The sequence below is a fragment of the Panthera uncia genome, assembly GCF_023721935.1.
Source record: "Panthera uncia isolate 11264 chromosome A1 unlocalized genomic scaffold, Puncia_PCG_1.0 HiC_scaffold_16, whole genome shotgun sequence".
NCBI lineage: Eukaryota > Metazoa > Chordata > Mammalia > Carnivora > Felidae > Panthera > Panthera uncia.
In genome coordinates, this window is record NW_026057576.1 from 78,938,667 (window position 1) to 78,966,230 (window position 27,564).

General features: G+C 54.7%; 1 protein-coding gene across 4 annotated transcripts in view; it reads left to right on the forward strand.

Annotated features, from left to right (window-relative positions):
• ATP11A (ATPase phospholipid transporting 11A) overlaps positions 1-27,304 on the forward strand; it is a 119,787-nt gene extending 92,483 nt beyond the window's left edge. Inside the window, exons 18-30 of one of the 4 annotated variants that reach the window (XM_049647246.1) lie at positions 4,076-4,257; positions 6,169-6,420; positions 7,867-8,041; positions 9,085-9,187; positions 9,375-9,520; positions 10,009-10,068; positions 10,819-10,946; positions 13,144-13,279; positions 18,972-19,037; positions 20,249-20,352; positions 22,352-22,517; positions 23,940-24,026; positions 27,217-27,304. In XM_049647246.1, coding sequence (XP_049503203.1) covers positions 4,076-4,257; positions 6,169-6,420; positions 7,867-8,041; positions 9,085-9,187; positions 9,375-9,520; positions 10,009-10,068; positions 10,819-10,946; positions 13,144-13,279; positions 18,972-19,037; positions 20,249-20,352; positions 22,352-22,517; positions 23,940-24,017 — 1,596 coding nt within the window. In that variant the 3' untranslated portion in view covers positions 24,018-24,026; positions 27,217-27,304. Of the gene's footprint in view, positions 1-4,075; positions 4,258-6,168; positions 6,421-7,866; positions 8,042-9,084; positions 9,188-9,374; positions 9,521-10,008; positions 10,069-10,818; positions 10,947-13,143; positions 13,280-18,971; positions 19,038-20,248; positions 20,353-22,351; positions 22,518-23,939; positions 26,085-26,121; positions 26,934-27,216 lie in introns of those variants that run through there. The other 3 variants (XM_049647243.1, XM_049647244.1, XM_049647245.1) reach the window with 3 other exon arrangements.
• Positions 27,305-27,564: the final 260 nt, after the last annotated feature.

Consider the following 27,564-nt stretch of genomic DNA (forward strand, 5'->3'; position numbering starts at 1 on the left):
TCAAACTGGATGTCATAGCATCGGACGTGTCCGTGACCGGGAGGTGCCTCTGTGCCCTGGGCATGCCCGCCTGGCTGAGCACTGCCGTCCGAGTGCGCGACTCCACCTTCAGGTTCCCGTGCAGGTGCCTCCTAACGCCTGCCGGCCGAACAAGGCAACTACGCCAACCAGCAGGAATCTGGCGGTAAGCTGCAGGTTTGAGAAGGCTGAGCCATGTCGCTGCCCAGAGGCGAGGATCCTGTTTGTGTTTCTGTCCAGCTCCCGAGGGCGCATGTACACCTGACTCTGGGGCGACGTGTGTTGGTACAGGTGTGCCGGTCACCCCAAGGGGCAGCGGGTCACTTTGGCACCAAGTCTGAAGTGGCGGGAGGCCTTGTTCCCACGACAGATGGCCGGGACGCTGGCTGCGCTCCTGGGCACAGCCATCAAACAGGACTGGCTCTGCGCGCACAGTTTTCTCTGCACCCAGGATGCTGATTTGGTGGTACTCCCGCCCTTCTGGGGTCTGCCGTCCAAGCCCCCCTTCTTTCAGGGGGAGGGGGCCCACGGGCCAGAATCCCGTGCGCTCCACCGAAACAGCGGCTCAGTGCGCCTCGGAAACCCCCGACCTCAAGACAGCGGTTCCTTGTGGGAATCATCGTGGCCCTGGCTCCTCCCCTGAAGCGGTGCCCACAGCGTGGATGTCACGGTCCTTCCCTCGTAGCCTCGCCTCTGGCGTTAAGGTTGCGCCAGGCCACCTGCATCTCACGACCGCCTTCAGATGGTGCTGGACTCTCCCCCTGGGCGCGTCAGGACCGTGCTGTCTGCGCCCACAGCCACCGTCCCTGGCAGCGTGGCGGGCATGGCTTCCCAACTTCCCTCTCCACACACGGGCAGCTTCTCCCCATTTGGGTCCATTGTGGAAACAGCCGTGTTGTGTCTTGGGACGGATGCGTGTTCCCTGTCGCTCCGGGAGGCCGCTGTCCCCGTTTCTGTTCTCTGTATCTATCTCCTCTTCTGATGGCGTGGTCGGTCAGGCGGTCCCAACCTGCTCTGACGCAGTGACCCTGTTTTGTGCTCAGGCTGCTCCAGGCACTGGGTCTGTGGGTTCACGGGTTTCTTAATCAGGTTGGGGAATTTCCTAGCCAGTGTGTCTTCGGGTGTTTCTTCTGCCACTGCCTTCTCAGGACTCCAGCTGGGACTCCCTGGCTGCTCCAGGGCTCCCCAGCTCTCTTGTTTTTAAACCGTCTTCTCCCTCGTCGTGGGTAGTTTCTGTCATCCCGTCTTCGCGCCCACTCACATCTCAAGCAGGGTTTCATCAGCCGCCATTCCTGCCCAGAGATTTCTCAGATGTCAGGCCTTTGTTCCATGGGTATCTGTGTGTAACTTGCTGCCATCCGTTACACGGTCATAGTGGCTGTCTGACGGGCTTCTCCTAGTTTTGACCTTGCTGCCGGCTTTGCTTCACCTCAGTTGAGTGCTTAATGTCCTCGTTGTGGGTAGTGCTCTCTGCCCCTTTGCGTGTGCTGATGGCCTTTGACAGGACCCGGCCTGAGGACGCTGCCTGGTTAGGTGCGGGGTCACCCTATGTTCCCACCGGGCATGGATTTGTTCTGGAAGAGGCTCACCCTGTTCAGATGACGGCTTTAGCACGCATCAGGTGGGTCCAGGGCACCACTGTCCTGTCCAGTGGTGCCCTGTGGACTGGGGTCTCCAGCCTGGCTTCTAGGACTGTTCTGCCCCTTGACCTGACCGTTTGTTCCTGGCACTAGGGGTCCCCTCACATGCTCACAGGTCCTCTGCAGACTCGAGGGGCTGCCATGGTCACTGTCCCAGGAACCCCCCTACTGTCCAGGCCTGAGTGGAGGCACCTATAGGGCCACTGCATTTGTGACTCTATGCACAGAAAGGCATTTGTGTGCCTTTCTGGTGTATCATTGAAATAATGTGGAGTCCCAGGGGGCCGTGGAGACAGTGTGGAGGGTGCCCTGTGCCCTCCCCAGCGCCCCATTTCTTCAAATCTTCCCGAACTGGAGTGTGGTATTGGAGCCCGGGGACAGGCGTTGGTCCAAACCGTTGGTCATTATGTCACTTGAGCAGCTTCCTGGCCCACTGCGCAGGGGTGCAGAGCCACACTGCCCCTTACCCAGGCCAGCTGCCCCTACCAGGCCCAGATGCCCCTTCACGGCCCCTTCCAGGCCCAGTCGCCCCTTCCCAGCCCCTTCCCGGCCCCTTCCCGGCCCCTTCCAGGCCCATCACTCCTTCCAGGCCCAGCTGCCCTTTCGATACCCCTTCCAGGCCCAGCCGCCCCTTCCCAGCTCCTTCCCAGTCCCTTCCTAGCCCCTTTCAGGCCCAGTGCCCCTTCCAGGCCCCGCTGCCCCTTCCCGGCCCCTTCCTGGCCCAGCCGCCCCTTCCTGGCCCCTTCCAGGCCCAATCGCCCATTCCTGGCCCCCTTCCAGGCCCAGTCGCCCCTCCCCAGCCCCTTCCAGGCCCAGCTGCCCCTTCCTGGCCCCTTCCAGGCCCAGTCTCCCCTTCCCGGCCCCTTCCAGGCCCAGTCGCCCCTTCCCAGCCCCTTCCCGGGCCAGCCGCCCCTTCCCGGGCCAGCCGCCCCTTCCCGGGCCAGCCGCCCCTTCCCGGCCCCTTCCAGGCCCAGCTACCCTTCCGAGGCCCCTTCCAGGCCCTGCCAACCTCGGTCTGTCTGCCATCTGCGGCTTTCATCATTAGGAGTGTGATGTAAATAGAACGGTACTGAGTGTGCCTTTCTGGTGTGTCGGCACCTGGTCCCTGTGCGAGCCAAGCAGTGTCCACGGCACACAGGCACCACCTTCTAGTTCTAAAGTTGGAGGCCGTGAGGGTGGTTGCTTCCATTCTACTGAGATATGTGAATATGTGTCACCGGATGGACACTCCTGTGCTGAATCCTTGCCTCCGGGGGTAAATCCCACTTGGTCCTGAGGCATAGGCCTCTGGGTGTGCTCTTGGATTCATCTTGCTGGTACTTTGTGGAGGGTTTTTGCATCTGTGTTTGTAAGACATGGTTCTTTAATTTTCTCGTAGTGCATCTGTCTGGCTTTGCTCGTATATCTGTGTTGTTTTGTAGTGTCTGGGGTGTCAGCAGTACTTAGCTGGAGGCCTCCGGAGAGGTATTCTACTCTGTCTCTACGACACCAGCACCGTATACTTTTACAAACAAACGTTTTATTTCTGGAATCTTCGGCCTACAGTTCACACTCACTGAAGAATTCTGGGGATGATAGAGGCTGACCACTCCATGGGTGTGTCCTTCAGCCACGTTTGAAGGTCTTAGAGACTTGAGGCATTTCCTGGTGGTGACGGACAACTTGAGCTCATATTCTGGAAAATCTTTTAAAAAATCTTACACACCAGGATTCTGCCAGAATTTGGGCCAATTATAGAAGGACTCTGGCTCTTTTCCTGGGATTAGGCAAGTCGGGGCTGAAAGAACAAGGAGGCAGACAGACCAACCAGAAGTCGTCCTCAGAGCATCAGGCAGACCTTCGTGAAGGTTCACTTCCTCTGGACGAGAAGGAAACAATGCTTGATGGGATCGGTGTGGCCCTTCAGGCACCGACTGAGCCTCGCTGGCTGCTGGCATGTGTTCTGTGTGGTGACACCCAGACTTACCATCACAGTAAACCCACTGTCTCAGATTCTGTTTCTCTGTCCTGTGGACCCATGAGGTTCGATAAATAACTGAGCATTTTTTCCTTCAGTGGGTGCTAAGTCTGTGTCACAAACTCCCCTGTGTAAAAACTGTTGCTTTAGAAAAATCACTTGATATTTACAATAAAATAAAATTGCAAATCACGTTCTGAAAAAAGTTTAACTCTTCATTTGTCGAAATAAAAGAAGAAAGGCTTCTCTTCCCAGGGTGTGGGTGTGCCTCCTTCCCCTGCGTACATTGAAGTTTTGTAACCTGTGATGATTGTCTGTGTTTAACGGGGATGCAATTCAGCTGTAAGTGACTGATCCCTTTGAGGGCTGGCTGATAGTTCTTCTAGTTAGAGGGAGGGGGTACTGGGAGAGCTACTAGAAGACAGCGTTTCAGCAATAAAGGCTGCGTTGTATCCCACAGGAGGGACTTCGAACTCTGTGCGTTGCCTACAAAAGGCTGATCCCCGAAGAATATGAAGGTGTTTGCACACTGCTGCAGGCCGCGAAGGTGGCCCTTCAGGATCGTGAAAAGAAGTTGGCAGAGGCCTACGAGCAAATAGAGAAAGACCTCATTCTGCTTGGTGCCACGGCTGTTGAGGACAGGTAGTGGACACGCTGTGTTTTCAGGAGAAGGTGGCTGTGTGTGCTGTGGCATCAGGGCCCATGGACGCTCAGGGGCCACTACACCTGATATCCTCATGGGGACATGTGTCCACATTGGGACAGGCAGGCCTTGGGGTGGTGTCACTGGGAGGTCGTGACTGGACCACGTTGTAATTACATGAATAAGGACCCTGAAAGTCACACTTGGCCTGAGGGACGAGTTGGCATTTCACATGATGTCAGGGATAGTCAAGAGAGGGGATCATTTTTAAATTATTCTGTAGAGTCCATCAGTAACTAATTCTTTTCCTAATTTGTCACTAGTCCTTTCCAAGTTCAAGTGACACATTTTAGATCTTAACGAACACAGTGTATTTGTCATTTCTGATTGAAGAAATTTAAAACAATGGAGTAGAATATTGAAGAAACCACTACCAATAACTGGTGAGATTGCCAACCACGTACTTTCCCGTACTCGGAAGGAAGGGCTTCTCAGCCGCCACTGCTCTGTGATGAGGCTGAGGTAAGCTCAGGCCTCGCGCACGGACACGTGGGCATCTCTTGCTGTTGTGACTTGAGAGACTGGCAGGAGAGGAAAAGAAAAAATACCTCATTTACAGGATGAAGCAGAAACTTTGCGGGCATTTCTTGGAAGTTTACGTCCCATAAAGTTTCAAAGTCTTTAAGGTATAAATGGACCCAAATTTAAGTCCTCACTGGAAACCTACAATTCCTAGTGTCTTTAACGAGCACTCAGTGACTTCCCAATCTTGACAGGGTGTTGGGGGATGTGTCTGGCTTTGATTTTGTGTCTGTAACTCCTTCCCTGACTCCGGCCAGACCAGGGCCTCAGGCACCAACACAGGAAACGTAGCTTGTGCTCAGGACCGGAGGTACAGGGAGAGGAGGGTCTGGATGGGGGAGCCGCGTCTGCAGACCCTCATGAGGGTCCAGGGAGCAGAGTAACTCTGGGGAGTCGGGACCTTGAAAACAGAGTAGATGCCCAGGGGCCGGTGGGCGCCAGTGGCTTTGAAGTGATGATATTCAGTTGCAAATCATTTCCCTAGAAACCCTGACCAACTATTTTGAAAACCAAAGAAATTAGAGATGTTTTCTCTTGTTTCTGGGCTGCTGAGGTTGGATAGGCTAGAGGCCTTAGCAGGGAAGCTTACCCCCGGTGTAATCAGGTCACTCCAGTTAGAATCCTGTCTGCCCTTTTCATCCAGTCCTGGACAGGGTCACGGCACACTACTTCATATGCCCGTCGAAAGCCCAGACTCTAAAATCTGGGAAGAATGGCGGGGCCCAGATAAGGCAGATGTGGCTTTGAAACCAGGCCTCCAGGCCCAGCAAGATCCTGACCGATGTGGTCAGAGCCGTGCAACCTTGTGCACATCGTGTAAACCCTGTGCGCTCTGGGTTTTCGCTTAGAAGGGGGTTAATCATGGAGGATCCCCTGCTGGCATTGTCGGTATCACACGTTGCTTAGAGGCTCCAGCATGACCAGTGGCAGAATTCCAAGTTCACCCCAAAGGAAAAGACCGTGACACTTACTGACCACCCCGTTTTTCCTGGTCAAGACTTTGTTGGTGGTTATGGTCCTTCTTGTAATTGATTAAGCCCTCTATAAGCGGGAAGTCCCAGCTAGACAGTGCCAGCTTACCTGATGGGGATTGTGCACGACAGACACTTAACTTGATACGCCATGGGTGTTTGTCTTGGGAGTTAGGAAGTGCTCTCCTGGCAAAAGATATCCACTTATCTGGCCCTTCCTGGTAAGATGACAAGCTAGCGGCCTGATGCTTCTTAGTTTTGGGCCGACAAAGATAGCTTCACGGGTCGCAAGTCTGAAACTCTCGGCTTCAATTTGCCTTTGTCACACACACAATTGCGGGTCTTGTCTTTGCTCAGGCTCCAGGAGAAAGCTGCCGATACCATCGAGGCTCTGCAGAAGGCGGGGATCAAAGTCTGGGTCCTCACTGGGGACAAGATGGAGACGGCGGCTGCCACCTGCTACGCCTGCAAGCTGTTCAGGAGGAACACACAGCTGCTTGAGCTCACCACCAAAAAGATAGAGGAGCAGAGTCTGCACGACGTCCTGTTTGAGCTGAGCAAGACCGTCCTGCGCCACAGTGGGAGCTTAACCAGGGACAACCTCTCAGGGTAGGCGGTGCCCCGTCCCCTCCACTAGCAGGGCCCGGCTTTGGTGCCCCTGTGGACCGCGTGGGTCTGTCCCTGGGCATCATCGCACGTTCGTGTGGTCACCGTGAACAGCAGGATGAGGCCAAGGCTAGTTCTTCATAGCAGCTGTGACGTGTCTTTCTGCAGAAGAGGGGTGTGTGTGTGTGTGTGTGTGTGTGTGTGTGTGTGTGTCTGTGAGTGCACATCTGTGTGTGTGTCTGTGTGTATCCATGTCTGAGTGTGTCTGTGTGTGTGTCCATGTGTGTGTGTCTGTATGTCTGTGTGTGTGTATCCATGTCTGGGTGTGTCTCTCTGTGTCCACGGGTGTGTCTGTGTGTCTGTGAGTACACGTCTGTGTGTATGTCTTTGTGTATCCATGTCTGAGTGTGTCTGTGTACGTGTCCATGTGTGTATGAGTGTGTGAGTGTGTGTGTGTGAATGCGTCTGTGAGCGTGTGTGTCTGAGAGTATGTCTCTATGTGTATTTCCATGGCTGAGTGTGTCTCTCTGTGTCCACGGGTGTGTCTGTGTGTGTGTCTGTCTGTCTGTGAGTGTGTGTGTGTTCACTTTCAAACTTCTGCTCAAGGGTGCCCGATTGTAAACCACTGGGGTGGGATGGTTCTCATCTGCCTGTAAGCCACTCGGGGGCTGTATTGTGGATTCCTCAGGGCATCTGCCGGAGCGAAGAGAGAAATGTTAATAATGCATGCTTGTTTGCTAAGAGAAAACAGGATATACCTGAGAGTTGTTTTTTCCAAGGATGCTCAGCATTTTATTCACGTCTTAACCCACGCTGTCCTTGCTGGTGTCAGACCCATGATCTGCGGTCAGAGGGCATCTGAGTCCTGTTAGGTTGTCATTAATGTAGTAAAGCTCTCGTCACCTGCAAATGTTAAATGATTCAGAAGCAGAGCAAAGATGTTTCCCTCCACCTGGTCTGTGGGTCCCCCTCTGGGGGGAATGGGGGTGTTCTCGTAACGTGGAAACCTAGCAAAAGGACCCATTCTGACTGTGCTCCTCCCAAGCCCTGTCCTCCAGACGGGACGCCCGTAGAGGTCAGCTGTGAGGCCACGGCCCCGCCGCCATAGTGCGGCTTTGGGGATAAACACTGGCCTGTGCCGGCCACGAGATGTGCACTCTCCGTTTGTTGTGGAAAAGTGTTGGAACAGGCATGTGAAACCACAGTGAGAACTCGTTGTTTGCTCTGCCTAGGGGGCGTGAGAATGTTTAATTGAAACCCAACTTTAAAATGTGCTCAAGGGCTTCATGTCTGGTACTCTAGAGGCTGCTGGTAAAACCGGATTACCACTTTCTTGATCCTTCGATCATCAATTTATAACCTCTGTAGATATTCAGAAAACTGACGTAGTCTGGTAGAATCTATGGACCTAGCTACTGAGTCACGTCTCTGGTTTGTGTGATTAAACAGACTCTCGGCGGACATGCAGGACCATGGTCTCATCATTGATGGAGCTGCGCTGTCTCTGATCATGAAGCCCAGGGAGGACGGGAGCTGTGGGAACTACCGGGAGCTCTTCCTTGAGATCTGCCGGAACTGCAGTGCCGTGCTCTGCTGTCGCATGGCGCCCCTGCAGAAGGCCCAGGTGCGGCCCCAACAGCCGCTGGGGTGGGGGTCAGCGCCAGGAGCTGCTGGTTCCAGCCAGCTCTGATTTGTGATGGGGGGTGGGGTATCTTTTTTTAATGTTTACTTATTTTTGAGGGAGAGACAGAGAGAACACAAGCAGGGGAGGGCAGGGAGAGAGGGAAACACAGAATCTGAAGCAGGTTCCAGGCTCTGAGCTGTCAGCACAGAGCCCGACCCGGGGTTCAAACCCATAAACTACGAGATTGTGACCTGAGCCGAAGTCGGATGCTTAACCAACTGAGCCACCCAAGTGCCTCTATAGTATTATTGTACAACAAAATCACATTTTAGCCGAAAGTATTCCCTCCCCCACATTATTATTTAAACAAAATTTTTTAACATTCATTTATTTTTGAGAGAGCGTGAGCAGGGGAGGGGCAGAGGAAGAGGGAGACACAGAATCTGAACAGGCTCCACATGTTACTCCTTATCATTTTTGGTCTACTTGAACCACTGCTCTGAAACACGTAAATGGAGAGAAAGATTATAGAAAAATGGCCTATGCACTTAAAATTATTAATTGCATCGAACTGCCAGATTGGATTTGCACACACGACAACTTTGACAATGAAAATAGCATCAGAAGCAGCCTATCTGTGAGAAATCGATGCTGGATACCAGATAGCTTGGAACGGCTATATCATCCAACAGGATGTAACCTTTAGGTTTTTCCTACAAGTTTATCGCATCCCATATGTTTAAAGCTGCACGTGTAGCAGGAACCAGGAACTACTGGATTTACTTCCTGTTTCCGTCTTCAGCCTTTCCCACGTTATTTCCTCGTAACCCCACTTCAGCTGCCTTGTCTTTACTTAGTTCTGCCCAACACGAAAGGGATTTCATCCCCTGTGGAGAAAACAGATTGAACTGCTCTGTGCACTCGAGCCAGATCGTCGCTTCCTTCTCCTTATGTAACTTTACATCTGCGTTATTTCTGTCTAGTTAGTGAATGACCCACACAGAAAACAGAGAAGATAAATTCTGCCTCTGTTTTTTTTCCAGATTGTTAAATTAATCAAACTTTCAAAAGAGCACCCTATCACTTTAGCCATCGGAGACGGTGCCAATGACGTCAGCATGATCCTGGAGGCCCACGTGGGCATAGGTGAGCTGCCCGTGTGCCCCAGCCCCGTATGCCTGGCCGGTGAGGCGGGAGGGGCCGGAGGTGGGACCAGGGCTCAGGGACAGGGTGCCGTGTGGTGCGGGGCGTCTCCTGGCCCGTGTTCGCTTGCGCCTTGTTTCGCTCCACACTGTTTTCCATCGTGGTGCTGAGACAGCATTTTCTCTGGCAGGTGTCATTGGGAAGGAAGGCCGCCAGGCCGCAAGGAACAGTGACTACGCCATTCCGAAGTTTAAGCACTTGAAGAAGATGCTGCTTGTTCATGGGCATTTATATTACATCAGGATATCTGAGCTCGTGCAATACTTCTTCTACAAGGTAGGAAGGGCTCCTGTGCCGGGTCACCCACACGGGGCAGTGTGTGGCTGTCAGGTGCTACAGGGACCACGGGGACAGTCTGACAGGGTCTGACGCTGACCCTGCTTCTAAGGAGGAAGCGGCACTCACCCGTGCGCACAGATCGAGCGTGGAACCGGTAACGTGCACTTGTACGTGGCCGTGAGGAGGACGTCCTTGCACGAGTCCTCGTCTTGTGCTTGGACTCGGCCCTGGTCATACTCACGCCCACATTGCTTTCTCCTTCCTCTGCAACCAGTTTCCCTTCATGTTTCTGTTAACAGAGGGACCAGAACATGTGCTTTGTGCCCTGAAAATAAGAGTAGGCTTCAGAAGCCCTCACCCGTCTCGTGAGAGTACAGGGCGCCCTGGGTCACTGCCTGCAGGGAAGGTTCAGTACGTGGATGGCTTAGGAGGGAGAGCCTCTCATGGCTGCCACTGAACTAACCGGGATGTGGCTTCCCTTTCAGAACGTCTGCTTCATTTTCCCTCAGTTTTTATACCAGTTCTTCTGTGGGTTTTCACAACAGGTGAGTCCAACTGCCTGAGGTCAGATGGGCTGTACCTCCCTCCCCGTGGGGGTGGCTGCAGGGGTGAGCAGACTGTAGCGGGGGAGCAGGCCACAGGGGAGGAATGGGCTACAGGGGGAGCAGGCCACAGGGGGTGAGCAGGCCACAGGGGTGAGCAGGCCTCAGGGGGAGCTGGTCAGCAGTGCAGCACCCTGTGGCGGGTTCAGGAGCCGTGGTGGCCCAGTGGCTGTGCCGGCCTGCCAGCGATGTGCCCCACCCATGCTCACCGTCCACAAAAGCCCTAACTTTCTGCCCTGAGAGGACACAGTGGGCATCTGAGACCCTCTCCCAGGTGCCCCACCATCGACATCTGCACACTCAGGTGTGCCGGCTGGAGGCCGTCTCGCCTGGCCAAGGAGAGCAGCAGCCCCTTGGCTACCCCCTTTCCATCACTTGTTTCCAGCGGAGGGACTGGGATGGGGAGGATTGAAGCTTAAAGATGGCCACCAAAATTGCCAACTTTTAAGCAACACCTTGCGGTGGCTGAGTGGGGTGGGTCCCGGTCAGGCCTGGGTCACCCGTGGTTTTAACACGACAGTTGACATCAGGAAGGGTTGGCAAGCGTCCGGCTGTCTGTAGCTGCAGAAGCATGGCTCTGTGTGCATTCTAGAATGCTCGTGTCTCTGGGTGTTTGCAAATTGAAAAACCGTCAGAAAAGTTTGTCGAGAGGCCCAGGGTGTTGTTCTCAGTGTGACTTTGTCCTTCCCGCAGACGTTGTATGACACTGCCTACCTGACCCTGTACAACATCAGCTTTACGTCCCTCCCGATTCTCCTGTACAGCCTGATGGAGCAGCACGTCAGCATAGACACGCTCAGGAGGGACCCTTCCCTGTACAGGTACGAGCGCCCGGGACAGGTGCCACATAGCACTTAGCCACCAGCAGCACCAGCCTCAGCAGCTACACTCGCTGCACTGGGAGCCCTGGCAGGAGAAAGTGACGTACCTGAAGTGGACGTGCTTCCGATTTAGGTAGAGGGTTCGTGGTGCGTTTGAAACGTGCATAGTAAGTCAGTTTGTACCTCACCTGTTTCTCAGCAGTTCCGGAAGGAGCCGGGATGACTTCTTTCCCCTCGTGACCCCAGTGCGTTTATAGCCTAAATTATCCTTTAAAAAGCCATGTATGTTCTGGGGCGTCTAGGTGGCTCAGTTAGTTAAGTGTCTGACTTTGGCTCATGTCATGATCTCACAGTTCATGGGTTCGAGCCCCGCGTCGGGCTCTGTGCTGACAGCTCAGAGCCTAGAGCCTGCTTTGGATTCTGTGTCTCCCTCTTTCTCTGCCCCTCCCCTCCTGATGCTCTGTCTCTCTCTGTCTCAAAAATAAATAAAAACATTTTTAAAAATTAAAAAAAAAGAAGAAACTAAAAAAATGGGGGCACCTGGGTGGCTCAATCGGTTGAGCATCTGACTTCGGCTCAGGACATGATCTCACAGTCGGTGAGTTCGAGTCCCACGTCGGGCTCTGTGCTGACAGTTCAGATCCTGGAGCCTGCTTCGGATTCTGTGTCTCCCTCTCTCTCTTCCCCTCCCCTGCTCATTCTCTGTGTCTCTCAAAGATAAGCAAACATTAGAAAAAATTTTTTAAAAATCCAGGTATGTTCTGTTCAGCGAGATAAAAAGAAAAGTTAACAGATTTGATCTCACAGTGCTCTTTTTTGCTTAAAAACTATTTTTTAATAATAAGGAAAAGATGTTTTTCTTCTTTGTTGGAGCTGTACTCCAACATTGTTGGCAGACTCAGTGTCAGTGTTCTTGTGGGTTTTTAAATTAAACTTCTTCTATGAGATCATTTTAGATCCATGTGTAGTTTTAAGAGCACTCAGGTTCTGTGAGCCTTTGTCTGGTTTCCCTGGCAGTTAAAGTCTGACGTGTCACAGAGGCCACTGGGCACTGGCACCATCCAGCATCTTGCCGGCTGCCCCAGTGATCCTGGTGTGCATTTGTGTGCGTGAGCACATGTGTGAGCACGCACACACGTGTGATTCCTGTGTCCACTCCGTGCAAGACGGCCTGCCTGCCAGCCTCTCAGCCTTTGTCAGAGTGTCAGCCGTGGTACGGGATCTTGAAGCATCAGAGCCCCAGATCATGACCATGACTGTGGCCGATACAAAAGCGAGTGTGGAGCTCACCGTACACGTGTTGTGGTAGAGGAGGACATTGAGGGAACAGAAGATGTTGAGTTAGGTGTCCGGGGGACCCTGCTGCCGGTCTCTTAGGACGTAACAGGTGTGAGAGTTGCACCAAGAAATGTGCTGCAGACTTGACACCCGCAGCCCGTGTGTCGTGGGAACGTGCATGGGCCTCGTGTCCTGGGTCCCTCCCTTTCACGAGCACAGTGTGAGCATTACTCTGCTCTTAGACACGTCAGCATCTACCTGGAGAGAGGAAACCAAATGTCTGTCGTTCGTATCAGGTCACATGGGGACACTGTCCGGGTGGTCCCACACCACCTCAGTGTGTTTGCTCCATTCACTGAGACTTGACGCTGTTTCTGGTGCAGCAGGCTCAGACTGTAGCTGCCCCAAGCCCTTTCTGGAACCAGGCGTGGTATGGGGCAAGGGGACCAGGGACTGGCAGCAGGCAGCTGGCGTGCATGAAGCATGTGACTGGCACATTTGTGGCAGCCCCTGGGAGGGGAGGCCACCCCCCCCCCACCCAGCTGGGAGGACACGGCCCCCAGACCCACCCAGCTGGGAAGACAGGCCCCCCCCACCCCCCCCCCCCGGACTCACCCAGAAGGCTCTGGGAGGTCACAGCGTGTATGCAGCCCTTCTGTAGCTGCACAGGGTGTCAGGCAGATGGGGAAAGACCTGCGCAGGCGGGGCGACCACAGCCAGACCCGGACCCTGGCGCTGGGCCCGCTACCCCATAACCCAGTTTCATAGCTTGGCTGAGCCCGCTGGCTGTGCAGCCTGGGACAGTCCGGTGACACAGGGGGGCCTTCTGGACAGATGGTCCCTACAGAGCCTGGGGTGGCCCAGTCATTATGTGAGTCTGGTTCTCCTGAAACACGTTCTCCTCTGTTTGCTCACACAGAGATATCGCCAAGAATGCACTCCTTCGCTGGCGCGTGTTCATTTATTGGACGTTCCTGGGAGTGTTTGATGCCCTGGTGTTTTTCTTTGGTGCTTACTTCATGTTTGAAAACACAACAGTGACCAGCAACGGGCAGGTGAGTGCAGAGCCGCATCTTGCTGGCTGCTGGGGACTCAGGCGGGCACGGGTCAGTGTAGCGGTGGGGTTCCTGGCATTCGGGCACCCCTCCACCAAGTCGCTCCAGGGTCGTGGCACGTCAGGCCATGCTGGGCTCTGTGGAGCGCTGCCCCTGTGGGAAGCCCCCTCCGAGATCAGACCCAGTGTAATCTGCACGTCCCATTAGCTGCGAATCCAGCGCTAATCCAGTCGTGCCGGCACCTCTTATTTCCTTTGGGGATTAATTCTGTAGTTGACACAGTGTACTGTGTTTTCCCACATGCGCACCTAAGGACCTGTTCCCCTCGCGGTGAGGAGTTAGCGTTTTCTAGTGGCCGCTCGGCTCTGGGTGTTCGCATCATCTCTGGGGGTTGTTTTATTGGTATCTTTGCTTTTTTTCTTTCTGCCACTCGCTTCCCTCCCCACTCTCAGATAATGACCACCAACACACACATGGTAAGAAACTGTGGGTTTGTCTGTATGTTTTGGAGTGCGCTAAAAATAAAATATTTCTCGAAATATTTTGAAATGTGACTTCTTCTGTGTGCTTTGTCGGTAGAAATGGTGTTAGCTGCTGCTGGCTTCCAGTTCGGGGCTGGAGCCGCGTCAGGCCGGTGTGTCTGCATTTGGTCCTTTGTACGTGGTGTTTCCTCCCGGGTCGGTGGGGGATGGGGGGTCCGTGTCACGGCTGTCGGCCGACTCAGTGACACTCTTTAAGTTGATTTTATATGTCCAAACTTCACGTAAGTGTGAGGCACCGTCCCAGGCCCGGGAGGCGCGGTGGGGACATTGCTGTAAGTGTGGCAGACCCGGGCCTCAGGGACGCATGGGGGGCGCACCGGGGCGCGTGGATGCCCTCAGGGCCATCCCCACCGTAGCACCTCCCAGGTCTGGTGGCCGCACTGGCCCCAGTGGTGGTGTCCGGGGCAGACCCTCCTCAGCTGAGTACCTGGGCCTCCTCCCCACTTTGTTTCTGGTTCGTTCCTTCAGGAGTGCACCCTCCCTGCCCACTGTGCCCACTTGTCCCCTCCCTGGTGACTGATCTGTTTTTTCCTTCTCCTTACCTCTCATCGTAGCTCAGATCAAGTTTTTACTAAATCAATCTTGAGAGATTTTTAAATGTCTGATTTCGCTCTTCTGAAACCTTATGCTTTTCTAGAATTTGTTGTCTCAGTTGACGCGAATAACTGTTGGACATCACTGGGCCACAGCGTAGTTACGGAGCTGTCCTCATTCCCTGGCATCTCTACAATGCTTCCTCGCAGGCTGGGCCCTAAGGAAGTGTGTTGCACGTATCTTAGGAAGAACTCAGAGATGCCAGGACTGAGGCAGCCTGTGGGTCCCGCGAGAAGGCCCCTCACCCAGTGCCACTATGTTTGCTTGGCGTTAACATGGAGGGGGCTAGAGATCAGACACAGGAACACACACACTTACGAGCACTCAAACCAGGGTGTTTGCGCAAGACTTAGGCGTTACTTTGTTCGTGCTATGCCCAGCTGCCCTCGTCTCCATGGGGCTTAGAGCGATAGGTGCCTCCTAGGCAGCACGGTCGGAGAGATTTCAGTGGGCAATGGACACACACAAAAAGACGTGTGCAGCCTGGTACCTGTTGGTTAATGGGCATGGCCTTGAGCTGCAGGTCCCTGGTGAGGCCTGGGCAGTGTCCCCTCCTCATGCTCAAATCCCTGAGCCCTGATGTGCTTCCAACCAAACCTCCCTACAGCAGCTGCTCATGCAGCTGCGGGTCAATTCTGTGGCGGTTGCTCGTGCTGCTGTGGTCAGTTCCGTGGCAGCTGCTCGTGCCTCCATGGGTGTGTTATGTGGGTCATTTCCATGGCAGCTGCTCATGCCACCGTGGGTCAGTTCCATGGCGGCTGCTCATGCCGCCGTGGTCAGTTCCGTGGCAGCTGCTTGTGCCGCCGTGGTCATTTCCGTGGGTCAGTTCCATGGTGGCTGCTAGTGCCACTGTGGTCAGTTCCGTGGCGGCTGCTGATGCTGCCGTGGTCAGTTGCGTGGTTCCTGTGTCCTCAGGGGCCTTGAACCCCCCAGAGCCTGGAAGCTGACTCCCAGGCCGGGGCTTTCCCGCAGTGCCTTTATGTCCCCCACTACCACGGGCACACCTCTGCTCAGCCATCCGTTAGCGCACAGTGCTGCTCGTTCGACTTGAAACAAGGACAGAAAGAGAGACAAAAACAGAAAGCGTGGTTGTCCCCACCACTCCATCCCAGATCAGCACAGCAGGTGCCTTGCCTCTCACTGGCTCAGAGCTTCCCGGGCCCGCCCTCGGCCGCGCTTGCTGGCCCGTTGGGACAAAGGTTCAACCACGTAATGGAAGTCTCGTCCTACGAAAAGCCGCTCAGAAGCCTGGGGAAACTATGAACCAGCCCACAGGGCCAGTAGTGCCAGACAAGGTCTGTAACATGAGGTGTTTGTCCGCAGTTACACATTTGAGAGGTGAACTTTTGCCATTCAGTAGCTCTGTGTAGATGGTGGGGAGCCAAGACCAGAGCTGTGGGAGCGCGATGGTATAATCACGGCGTCCTCGGTCATGAGTGGGGCCTCTCTGCAAGGGGCCCGGGGTACACATCTCCATCCTGCATCACTAGGAGGACGGGGTCCCCAGGGGGCTGGAATGGCCAAGGCCACTCCACATAAGCACAAGGCCGAGGTTAAGCGTCTGCTGTTCCAGTTCTGGACCCCCTTGTGCCTCTTTATCTCCAGATGGAGCTTTCCTGGTTTGAGACGGTTTTCTTAAATTCTTGTTTGCTTTGGAGGTAAGAGGGTTAGATCACCCACAAGACTGAAGAGGTATCATAGATAGCCTGGTTCTATGGTAATTCACATAAACCTGAACAACCCACGTGCATCGAGGGGCCATCTCTGGTGACTGATGATGCCCTTGGTCCTTGGGCAGCAGAGGTTTGGTGATGGTAATGCGCATCTCTGGCCACACACCCTCCATGGTTGGAATGCATCTCATGGTGTTACCTCTCAGAAGCCCCTTTCCGTTGGCTGTTGGTAGGTGAGGACCCTTTTGTAAGATGTACACCGTTCCGTGGGAACATTTATAAATCACGTGTAGTATTGAGGAAACAGTCATCAATAACTTTTTTTTAAAAAATTCACTTGCGGAGCATTTTCTACACCGATACGTGAACCGAAATCATTTCTCCTCTGGTCCCACCGACGAGAACATTGAACCCTAATTAACTTACTCCTGTCGAGCAGCAAGCAGGCTGTTCTCAGATGAGCCTCGCGGCTGGAGTGCTTTGTAACACAAGTCAGTGAACATTGCACACGGGCTAGAGGCAGGGAGTCCGTGTGTGGGGGCATGTGGACGGTGTTTTCATGACCGTGATCTTGAGAAAACACAGTTATGTTTGTTGTGGGTATTTTTACACATAAAAATTAAGTTGGTCCTGGTTTGAGGGCTTTTCTGAGCAGAACGCTTTCCTCCAAGATGCTTCTCAGAGGACAGAGGGCGCGTGAGGGTCTGGGGCCGCGGGAGGCTTGGAGGTGCCCTCCTGGGCGTTCAGTGTCGTCCAAACAGGACTAGGAAGTCCTTGTCGGGGGGTGGGGGACAGATCGGGCACTCAGGAGACAAACGCCCTGGACACCCTTTCGTGTTGGGGGCTCCTGCCCTGAGCCTTCCCACCTCCGGCCCCCACGGTCCCTAAGAATGAGGACAGAGAACTTCAGCAATAAATGCACTATTAGCAGTTAGCCCGCGGACTCCCATCTGTAGTGAGGAGGGTGTTCACCGAGCTGTCACCATGACTGTACCAGTGAGTCCCAAGCTGCCTGCTGAGGACACGGTGAAGGTAGAGCAGGTGTGTCCTCATTGCCAGGGCCCTCAGCCAAACTCCTGTTCAGGAGTCAACATGTGTTTTGCTATCGTTTGCCTGTAAAAATTACAGCTGAGGCCCACGGGGCCACGAGGCACTGGGGGCCGTGACTCATAGCCCCGGTCGGCCATCGTTAGCAGACGTAGGGATCTACTGACTCTGAGGAGGCAGTGGGACCCCGTCCCCCTGTGGTGCATGCTCACACTCGCACGTCTGGCTGTTGGCCAACGCTTTACACAGAGATTGCCGTGTTTCCTGCCAAGCAGGGCTGCAGGCGTGGGGCCCAGTGTCAGGAAGCGGAGGCGGCCTTCCTGCCAGGTCCCCCGGGTGGGCCCACGCACAGCTCCGGGCCCTGGCTTCCCCAGCCCCGCCACAGGCCACCCCTTCTGTTAGCTTCTAGTGAAAACCAAACACCCTGCCGACCGGCCACGTAGACAGCTGCCACGCTGTGACCCGTCTCAGAGTTTAAAACGTTTGCTGCCCCCCCAGAAGTTAAGCCTTGATGAGGCCACGCTCCGATCAGAGTTTCTCATCTGGGCGCTATTGCCTTTTGGGGCCGGGGAGCCCTGTGCAGTTAGCAGACCCCTGTCCGGACCCGCCAGCCACTCGTGGCCCTGCACCCCCACCCCCACCCCCTGTGGCAGCCGACACAGTCTAAGGACAGTGCAGGTGTCCCCTGGGGCACAACGGCCTCCAGGCAGGAGCCCTGCATCAGTTCTGCTTGCATCCTGGTGAGGGACTGGTGGCGTCTGCGGGCGGCCTGTTTCCTGCACAGAGTCCTGACGCTCTGCTTGTCCTCAAGTCCTGCCAGTTGCTTCCCACCTCACTAAACGTAGCGCGAGGCCAGCCTGCATGTTCACCCCACTGAATCGCGTGGGGGCCGTGTCTTTGGCTGAAGACGAACTGGGACAGAAGGCCGGTTGTCATCCAGCATTTTAATTCTTCGTGAAACAAAGCTGTTTCCTCCGAAAGACGGGCTAGGAGCGTTTTCTGAGATGCACAGTTCACAGGGCCCAGGAGGGGGTCAGTTCTCGGGCAATGAGAGCATCAGTCCTGCACAAGGAAATCTGCCCTGGGCTGACTTTTCCCTAAAAGGGGGCTTGGCAGTCGCAGTTCGTTTTCTGTGTCTGTGTCTGTAGCTGAGAAATGTGTCGTTTCCGTGATCTGACCCTGTGCTTCGCCACAGGTGGCTCAGTTGCGTGTCGTGGGGGCGGGAAGCCGGGCCCACCACGCTGGCTGCCAGGGGCCTCTGTGCAGCTCTGTCCTGTCTGCCTGCACTTGTCCCTTCCCTGTGACTTTCCAGGGGCAACCCCGTCTGTACAGTGTCACTGTATATGACGTGGTTACCTCACCCGCAAGCCGTTCTTGTGGTGGTTTTTCTTCCAAAGCAGGCAGGTGTTTGAGTCGAGTTTGAGAGAGAACAGGCAGGTCTCCTGAGTTCTTCCTGAGCGTGCGCGAGGCCAGAGCTGGCAGCCGGGGAGCATGTCTTCCCCATGAACCCGGGACAGAAGCGCTGTGCACACCCCCCTCCCAGCTCTGGTGTCTTCTCACTCTTAGTGTTCGTGGAGCAGCGAGGGGCCGATGGCGGGGGGCCCATGCAGGAAGGGCTCTGAGCCCCAAACTGCTGGCCTGGCCCCAGGGTTGGGGTGCCCGGGGTGCCGTGTACTGCCACTTTCTCGCCCTCAGAGTAACAAAGTCCCTGTAGCTTTGGGGTCTGGAGTGTTGGCACGCAAGAGCAGTGAAATGTGTCATCTAACACTCTGGTTTTGAGTGTGAAAGGGAATCGTGTGTACTGACTAGACACCGTTTGGACTGTTTTCCCCACAGATATTTGGAAACTGGACCTTCGGGACACTGGTGTTCACTGTGATGGTATTTACGGTCACACTAAAGGTGAGCCTTCTCCAGCTACAGTGGACCCTGCTAGAATATGCCACCCCACCTGTCGTAACCTGTGGCCAGGGTGGGAGCCCCGTGCACGCAGCTCAGGCAAGCTCCTGGGCCACCCAGGGGTGATCGTCGGTCATTTAAATAAGTCAAGTGCACAACAGCACACAGGGCCACCCAACACACAAGCTTCCACACCGGAGGTAAATGAGGGAATGAGCCTTTTCTTTCCAAAAGGAGTCAGATCAGAATTCTTTCCAATGACAAGCAGCTCTCCCCCTCCCCGATATAATTAAAATCTACTTTAAAACAAATTAATGTGTTGGAGGTGCCTGGGCGGCTCAGTCAGTTGAGCATCCAACTTCAGCTCAGGTCACAATCTCACAGTTTGTGGGATCGAGCCCCGCGTTGGGCTCTGCGCTGGCAGTGTGGAACCTGTTTGGGATTCTCTCTCTTTCTCTCTCTGTCTCTCTGCTCCTCCCCTACTTGCACTGTGTCTCAAAAATAAATAAACACTTTTTAAAAAGTGTAGAAAAAAAGTTGTAGTTTAAAAAGTTGTAGAAAACTCAGTCTTTTTAAAGTCAAGCCAGATTCTTTTTTCTTTTTTTTCTTTTTTTTCTTGTTAGTTTATTTGGACAGAGAGGGAACGAGTGCGTGTGTGTGCTCATGAGTGGGGGAGGGGCAGAGAGAGAGAGACGAGAGGGAGAGAGAATCCCAAGCAGGCTCAGCGCTGTCAGCACAGAGCCTATCATGGGGCTCAATCCCACAAATCGTAAGATCATGACCTGAGCCGAAATCAAGAGTCGGACACCTAACCGACAGAGCCCCCAGGCGTGCCTGGTCAAGCCAGATTCTGTACGCGGTACCATTCTGTGTGTCCTCCCACCATCTGCCCGAGTCTTCACGTGGCACAAAGCCCACCAGCAAGCTCCTTAGTAGTGACAACCACCACGGTGACTGTGCCGCTGGGGCCTCCCCGTTTGAGAAACACACAGGGGCAGCCTCCCGGGATGTGGGCCATGGTTACCTTCTTTCTCTCTCGAAGCCTAAGGTTCTCTTTATCCTAAGCGGTTTTATGTGGGTGTTTTGGCTAAAATTAAGTTGGTGGCAGTTTGTGTGTTTTCCTCATTATTTTCCAGCCCGCGTTCCCAGCTGTCACGGCTCCTTCCGGCATGCCCGGGTACCAGCCTGACTGACGACCTCTTTCTTTCTTCCAGCTGGCACTAGATACGCACTACTGGACTTGGATAAACCACTTTGTCATCTGGGGGTCACTGCTGTTCTACGTTGTCTTCTCCCTCCTCTGGGGAGGGATTATCTGGTACGACCTGGGTGAAACGTTCCCCATGCTGCGCATGCTCCCTTCCAGGGCTCTTATGCATTTTCTGCACGACGTTCCTGTGGCAAGTCACAGCGCTGGGGCCCGGGGACAGCAGGGGGAGCGAGGCCGAGTGCTCCCCCCTTCTCTGGCCCGTGCTCTCCGTGGGGAGATGCAAGGAGTGCTTCCCGATCCGGCCGGGATGAGCGAGACCGGGTGCTTGGCAGGGAACCTGGTCCAGACGGCAGGCCTGGCCTGTCTTCTCTGAAGAAGTCACTACTGAAACGGGAACCTGGGAGGAGGTCACCCTCCTCATCACGGGTCCCACATGTTCAGTGCTTCCTGGAACGGGGCCCAGGCTGACAGGCCTGGCTCGTTCGGCATCCCCCGTGCCAGCAGTGACGGCCAGTGTTGCGGGTGAGCCGGCGGGGCTGGCCTGGGGCCCCGTGCTCTTACAGGAAGACCGCTGTGGCTGCCGTGCTGAAAACAAGCCTGTGAATTAAACATGAGCAGGACAGTCAACCTGCAGGGAAGCCAGCAAGTTGTGATGCTGGCGTGGTGCGTCCTGATGGGGCGGGCATCTGCTCTGGTGCTTTCAGGGGCACGCCTGTGTCATGCTGTCCCTTCTGCCCAGAATGTCCTTTCCAACTAGCCTACTGGGTGAGCTCCTACTGATCCTTCAAAACCCTGTGGGTCATCGTCCTCCTTGATGCTTCCCTTGAACCAGCACACAGGCGGGGCAGTCCCACATGGTCACCTAAGCCTCTGTCCCTGATCCCGTCACAGCACATGCTGTATTTTCTATAACTCTCCTGTGTGCCCCCCACCTCCCTGTAAGCAGGAACATTTCCTGAACATGCGTGGGACAGGGAGGTACAGAGGGCCATGACCTGGGAGTGCCTTCAACGGGCCATCCTCTCCCCTCCTCATGTTGGCTTTGAACACAGCTCTGGATGATGCAGGCGGCCCCTGGGGGACAATGCCCTCTCTCGTCCCCGCCTCTGGGAGCGTTGCTGGCCTCTAGTGGCCAGATCTGTGCATTGCATGTTCTTGGGGACCCGCAAGTGCTGAGCTAGATGGGCTTCTGGTGGTTTCCAGCCCGCCTGCCCCCAGCTCACGGTCTGTGCTGGTCCACGTTTGACCCTGAGAGTATGTCTGCCCTGCTCACAGGCAGTGGGCATAAGAATGGTGAAACTAAGTCAGAGTCACCGCCAGAACGTTAACTGTGGGTTCCTTCTGGCTTCTCTCGTGGAGCCCAATGTAGATGTTTTCTCTGAACTCTGGATTTGCCTGGGAACGAGGCCATTTCATGCTGTTTTTGTAGAAAAGATGCCAATTTGTTCACAGGATGAGCCTTGGGTACTTAGCTGGCTCTGCTGACGAGAACCCACACTTGCCTTCTGCATGGTTAAAGATTTTTTTTTTAATGTTTGTTTATTTTTGAGAGAGAGACAGAGCATGAATAGGGAAGGGGCAGAGAAAGAGGGAGACACAGAATCCAAACAGGCTCCAGGCTCCGAGCTGTCAGCACAGAGCCCGACATGGGGCTCAAACTCACTAACCGCGAGATCGTGACCTGAGCCGAAGTCAGATGCTCAACTGACCGAGCCACCCAGGTGCCCCACCTTCTGCGTATTAATAGCCTTTGCTCAGGTTATGATTCTAAGATACAAAAACAAAGCAAAACAGAAAAACCACCTATTTTAATTTTTTAAAATCTTTTTTCCAGTCCTGACCGCTGCAAGGCTCTCCTCTGGCTGTGGGATGACTCCCTAGAATCCCTCCCTCCTCCCCCGTTCCTTAGGGCCCTGCAGCCACTGCTTGTGAGTAGTCAGCACACAGGCCAGGGGTCTGGGCTGATGAGTATCGGTGACAACAGTAAGAGCTCCCTGAACAGGTGGGCTCTTCGTGCCAGCAGAGCAAACAGGCTGCGGTTTCGGCGTCCTCCCGATGACCTCTGACCTGCCAATCTGTCCTTTTTCTCGTGTCCTTGGCGCTGCAGGCCCTTCCTCAGTTATCAAAGGATGTACTTTGTGTTCATCCAGATGTTGTCCAGCGGCCCTGCCTGGCTGGTCATCATCCTGCTCATCACTGTCAGCCTCCTTCCCGACGTTCTCAAGAAAGTCCTGTGCAGGCAGCTGTGGCCCAGCGCCACAGAGAAAGTCCAGGTACTGGCTGCTCGCCAGGGGAGGGATGGCACGGGGCGGGGCAGGGCGGGGCGGGGCGGGGCGTGGTCCCCAGTGTCCAGCCTGAAACAGGCACTGTGATCCCTGTAAGGACAGCAGGAAAGGTTGTGTTTGGAAATGTGATAGGTCCAAGTATTACTACTGAATTTCATGATACCATATAGGTTTTTTTTTTTGAGTTTATTTATTTATTTCAAGAGAGACAGAGAGAGTAAGCAGGGGAGGGGCAGAGGGAGAGAGAGAGAGGGAGAGAAAGAATCCCAAGCAGGCCTCCATATAGGATTTTAAAACATTGAGGTAGATGAGATTCAAGACTACCCATGTTTAGATCCAAACAGCTACTCCGCTGAAATAGAAAATGGTCGAGAGAGAAGGATTAAGCCAACACAAATGACAAATTCTTTTGCGGAAATCTAAAAAAGTTTTTTTAATTAATCGTTACTTTGGTGGTAAAACTGCATTAGTTTTAGGGATAGTGAATGTGGCCCAAAACTTAAGCATTTATATTGGGAAGTTCTGGTGATTTCTAGGCTCACTTATTTTCCCCAACCTCAAATTGAGGCCAACAGGCTGAATTGTGGGTTCAGGAAAGAAGCGACGTATGCAGAATGCCCCATTAGCACATGTCACTCAGAGCTTCTCAAAACCGCTGTGGCCTGCTCAGGAAGCATGCCCCTACCCCTGTGATCTCAGGGAGGGCACGCCCCCATCCCCCCACCCTGTGACCTCAGGGAAGGCATGTCCCCCATCCCCCACCCTGTGACCTCAGGGAGGGCACCCCCCCATCCCCCCACCTGATTTTGCCTCTGGAGGTGCAGAGCCCCTGTGAGGAGAAGGGAGGTCCTGCTGGTTGTGCAGAAGCCCAGGCAGGGCGGTTCCTGCAGGGCTCACGTCTTCCCTGCTGAGCACAGGTGGTTGTGCAGGTGAAGGTGGGGGGATGTGCAGGTAGGAGGCTGATTCGCACACTTCAGGCCCAGGCCCCCGGCCCCGGTGGGGTCGGCGAGCTTTCTTAGAAAGAAGTCTTGCGCGAATTTAAGATGTTGAGCCCAGCGCCCCGGCTCCTGGTGATTCCCTCCTTTGTGGGTGTTTGTCGACTCAGCACTGGCAGCACTCAGGAGTGAGTGGGTGTTCGTGAACGACTTCACCCTGAGCTCCGTGGCGTGGCCGCCCTTAACCGTGAGGATGGCGGGGCAGCGGGAAAGGGAGGCCTCTGCCCAGCTGGGTCTGGTCTGGGCGAGGGAACGCTTGTGGTTTGCTTGGAGGTGGCCGATTAACCGGGCTCAACCGCCTAAACTTGTTTCTCTTTTCCCTTCCTCCTGCCCTTTGTCTCCAACCTGTCTGCCTCAATAACCACCCCCACCCTGTCTCGCTGCGCACGGCCCCCCGGCCCCTGTGGGACTGCAGACTGAGAATCAGTGCCTTTCTGTCGAGCAGTCCACCGTCTTTATGCTCTCTCAGACCTCCAGCAGTCTGAGTTTCTAACGGAACAAGGTGATGCTTTTCTGTCGTTCGGCATGGTGGGGTTGCAGTCGCAGGAAGCAGAGGGCTGACCTTCCTGAGAGCCGTGCGCACACCCCCTCTGGGGAGTGTCCGGTCCCATGGCGGAAGCCCTGGGGTGACCTGTGTCTTGAGATGCAGAGAGGGCTGTGTTCTCTCCATGCCAGGAACTCACCTGTGTGTCTCTCTGGGTGTCCATTTGAAGTACCAGGTCCCCTGCCAAGGTGCAGCCACGTCCTTCCTGCGGGCGTAGGGCTGCACCGCCTTACACTGGCCACCGGGTGGGACTGGCTCCCAAGTCACAGGAGCCCAGGTGGGCAAAGTCACCTCAGCACTACCGGTCTCTCCTCAGCCCATGGCGGATGGAGGGCAAGGCCTCCTCACTCACAACCCCCTCTGTGGACCTATTCTGTGTACAGGGAAACTGAGGCCACTACGTTAGAGTATGCTCAGGACCCACAGAGCATTGCAGAAAAGACCAGACTCGGGCTGAGCCACTCAGACTGTGGACTGTGTGTTGGGTCCAGTGTTTCTCCAAATTGCCTTTTAGCTTATTTTTAAAAATCTGATTATTTTTAGACAAAGCCCTCTACTTTGCTGTAAACGGCGGTAGTGGCTTATTTCGCTGCTTACACGGAAGTTTTCTGTGGCAGGCACCCAGGGTCACAGCCTGTTGCAGAGCCAAGATTTTAGGCACGAAGTGTTGTCCAGAGATGGCTTTCAGTCTGTTTTCAGCAGTTTATTCATGTACCTGAATACCACGTTGACGTATGCCTCAAAATTAGTGATGCTTGCATCACTGTCTCCCAAGGCAGCTTATTTGTAGGAAAATACCTTTAATAATGTTTGATTCTATACAGTTGAAACACTTTTTTAACTCACAGGATGGTACATTTTTTTTAATTTTAGTAATTATCAGCAATCAAAATTTTTGTTAAAGTGCCATCAGAATTTGCTAGAATGAATTACCTAATTTCATCTCACTGTCAACCAACTTACTTAAAAACATCTAGAATGCAATTATTAGGAACACCTTAAGTTACAGGATGTGCTTGTGAAATTGATTAAATCCTGTCAACTCTGGGCTAAAAATCTATACTTTCACTACGGAGGCGGTTTGTTAAGACTCCATCTTGGAAGCCTGCCTCTAGCCGCTGGAGAAGGTTGGCGCTGGGCTCCCTGCAGTGTACTCGGCCACATGGGGCGGCCCGCGGGTGTAGCCACACCACGGAGTGCCTGGCACACACACGGGTGGATATGCCTGTGCTTCTGGGGAGCCACCCGACGCCTGCAAAACTTTGGAGGAACAGAGCCTAGACCGGTCCTCACTTCAAATGGACAGTTGTTTCCTCCCATCTGTTCTGATACAAAGAAAAACCTCACAGGGGCCAGGTTTCCAGTGTAGACCAATGTGACCCATATATGTGTATTTCTGTCTGCATTTAGCTGTATTCTCTATACGATCCCACCTGTGCAAAGGGCAGCGACCGCACCTCTCTCCCCAGAAGACCTTGTACTTCCCGTACTCACGTCTCAGACCCTGTACCTGTCCACCTCTTAACGATTCTCTTCTCCCGACCACTGAGAAACTATTACGGTTGAACTAGAAAGCCGGCGCCGGGAGGCCTGGCCCCATTGACCTGCGGTGCTGTGACTCCGGAACCCTTCAGGGGTCTAGCCTCAGGCCAGGATTTCTGCGCTCCTGGAGTTGGGGCCAAGGGGCAGGGGACCAGGGTGTGGTACCTCCCCTTTGGAGCGAGTGTGGCCAGTCTGGCCCCTCTAGCCGGGGCTCCCCCACGGGCCCTCGGCCGCCCCAGCCCTCGGGCTCCATCTGGTGAAGGGCGCCATCAGGAAGACCCGCTCCTTCCCCGACGGTGCCCATGTCAAGAGCCGTGCCCGCCCCACGGCCCCAGCCCACACAGACTTCCGCGGCCAACCACATGCCCTTTGGGCACAGAGGGGCCCGGTCCAGCGGCGCCCACTGGCAGAGCAAACCCCACGTCGGCCACGAGGCCAGACTGTGCTCACGGACGGGAGGCGCTTCTGGGGCCGGGCGCAGCCCCTCTCAGTATGTTTCCTCACCTTGCAGCAGAGCACGAAACTCAAAGCATCGGTCGCTGCCGCGCCCAGCACGGACCGGCCACTTCTGAAGGACCTCTTACCGCGGCCGAGGCGCCACTAGCCAAGGATAGGTAACAGTGTCCGCCACGCCGCCCGGCGGGCCTCCCGGGTGTGCTGTGGTCCTTCCAGACGGTTTGTTCTTCCTCCAAAGTTTTGCTGTGCTGTGCCATTTTTGGTAACAGGGGTTCATGGTGAAAAAAAAAAACCTGCTTTTTATGCACACGTGTGTGTTTCTATCCCAGGTAAGTGACGTGCCTGACAGTGGCCGGGCCACACACGGCCGTGCACTGTGCCCACACACACGTGTGCCGTGGCCCATGTTGTCCCACGTGTGTTTATGAGCTGCTACTCCCCCAATGTGTTCAGGGTTCATTTTGCCAGAACAAAGCCTGTTCCGCGGACTTCGTTGTGGAAACAGCTTCACCTGAAAGGTCTATCAGGAAAGAGTGTATTTTGACAAAAAAGGGGAATGTTGCATGATTTGCATTGAACGCCGGCCCAGACAGATGTCTGGCACAGGCCTTCTGCTGTCCACAGGCTGACGCGTGGAGCCACATCTGCCCCTGAGAGGCACAGGCTTGCAGCCATGCACAAAGAGCACTCTGAATTAGGTTTTTGAAGTGTGACAGGCACATCTGCCTGGGGACGGTTTTCCTTTAAGACCGATTTCTCCTTGACTGCTCCCCCACTCCCCACTGCCCGGTAAACCTCAGGATGTCTAGGCCAGGCCACAGGGTCCCGTGAGCTGTCAGAATCTGCACAGACTGTGTTTGCGTGCATGGAGGTGACCGTGGACCCCAGTCTCAGTCCCTCCGGCCTCCAGAAGAGGCTTCGCATGTTGACATGCATCATCTTTGCCAGACGGTGGAGCCAAGCCGGGGAGCCATTTTTAGCCAGAATACAGTCACCATGCTCGCTTGGTGCCCTAGTTCAGATGGGTCACATGTGCCCACCCCCCCACCGCATCTGGAACGGGAGCCCCCACAGGCAGCATCAGCGCAGGTTGGGTGGGGTTCCTGTGAGGGGTCCTGGGACTGACACTGTCTGTCCTGTTCTCCAACAGAGCACACGCGTGCACGGCCAGAGCCGCCTCCCGGAACTCACCCTCCTGGTCTGTCGGCGGAGCTCCAGTCCCTGGGCCACGTGGCCAGGCCCACACGCAAAACAGGAGTCACTGTCGTGGCCTCCCCTCTCCAGTCTCCTGCACAGCCATTCTGTCCCTGTGCCCCATGGGGGGACCACTGGCGGACAGGCCATCAGTCCAGACCTCTGAGAGCCACACGTGTGAGCCTCTCCCCACCCTAAAGGAGGGACCAGGACAGCGGGACTTGTCTGGAGCTTGTGGCCAGCACGTCACCTCTCCTGGCTCTGGTGGCCTCACACTGCCTCCGACGGGCATTTAGTTGTGTTG